Source organism: Mus caroli, chromosome 7 (assembly GCF_900094665.2).
Source record: "Mus caroli chromosome 7, CAROLI_EIJ_v1.1, whole genome shotgun sequence".
NCBI lineage: Eukaryota > Metazoa > Chordata > Mammalia > Rodentia > Muridae > Mus > Mus caroli.
In genome coordinates this window covers 93,012,673-93,013,679 of record NC_034576.1, presented here as the reverse complement: position 1 = coordinate 93,013,679, position 1,007 = coordinate 93,012,673, and the positions used below count along the sequence as shown (strand labels likewise).

Sequence of the window (1,007 nt, the reverse complement as noted above, 5' to 3'; positions counted from 1 at the left end):
CTTTGTAGACCAGGCTGGCCTCGAACTCAGAAATCCGCCTGCCTCTGCCTCCCGAGTGCTGGGATTAAAGGCGTGCGCCACCACGCCCGGCACACTTTCTCATTTTTACAAGGCTTATATGTATTTGAGTCGGCATCTCATGTGGTCCAGGCAGCCTCAAACTTGCTACATAGCTGAGAATGACCCCCCCAAGTCCTGGAATTCTAGGCCTGTGCCACTATGTTCTTAAACCATAGTTATTTGGTTTTGTAGGTAAAAACTTAGGGAGCTGTTGAGAGAATGTAGCAGTATTTTAAAATGAGCATTTTAAGGCTAAATATTTGGTTTTGGATTTTTAAAAAAATGTATTTGGTGGTTTTGTAATTAGAATATTATGCTAACAAAATTATATTACGTGTAATAATGACCATACTGGTGACAGTTTGTGGCAGTACTAGAGGTTTCAGTAACTCATCAACTTGGAACTAAGACTGGCTTTTTATTTTCTAGGTGCAAACGGCTGCCCAGCAAGTGGCAGAGGATAAGTTTGTTTTTGACTTGCCCGATTATGAAAATATCAACCATGTTGTGGTGTTTATGCTGGGGACAGTCCCATTTCCTGAGGGCATGGGAGGATCTGTCTACTTTTCCTATCCTGATTCAAATGGGGTGCCAGTGTGGCAGCTCCTAGGATTTGTCACGAATGGGAAGCCAAGTGCCATCTTCAAAATATCAGGTCTTAAATCTGGTAAGAGTCACATTCAAATAGTGTCATAGTTAAGTTTTCTCATACACAATGTAACATGAAGTACAGCTTTTTAAGGTTCCACCATGTTTTTTCTTAGTAGGAGTAGTATATAATATTCTTTTTGTAAGAACAGATGATAAACATTTGAAAAGTCGTAAGTAAAAGCTGCTTGGGCATGCCATACTGGCCCTCCGGCCCTGAGGGAAACCAGTCACTATTTACTTTGGACTTTACTGAGCTCCTGAGCATCTTCTTCTTCTTCTTCTTCTTCTTCTTTCTT

At 41.0% G+C, this 1,007-nt stretch overlaps 1 protein-coding gene across 1 annotated transcript in view; it reads left to right on the top strand.

Annotated features, from left to right (window-relative positions):
* Window positions 1-1,007, top strand: part of Hikeshi (heat shock protein nuclear import factor hikeshi) — a 22,682-nt gene that overhangs the window by 4,781 nt on the left and 16,894 nt on the right. Inside the window, exon 2 of the mRNA XM_021167215.1 lies at window positions 490-727. Within this exon, the coding sequence (XP_021022874.1) occupies window positions 490-727 (238 nt within the window). The remainder of the gene's footprint in view (window positions 1-489; window positions 728-1,007) is intronic.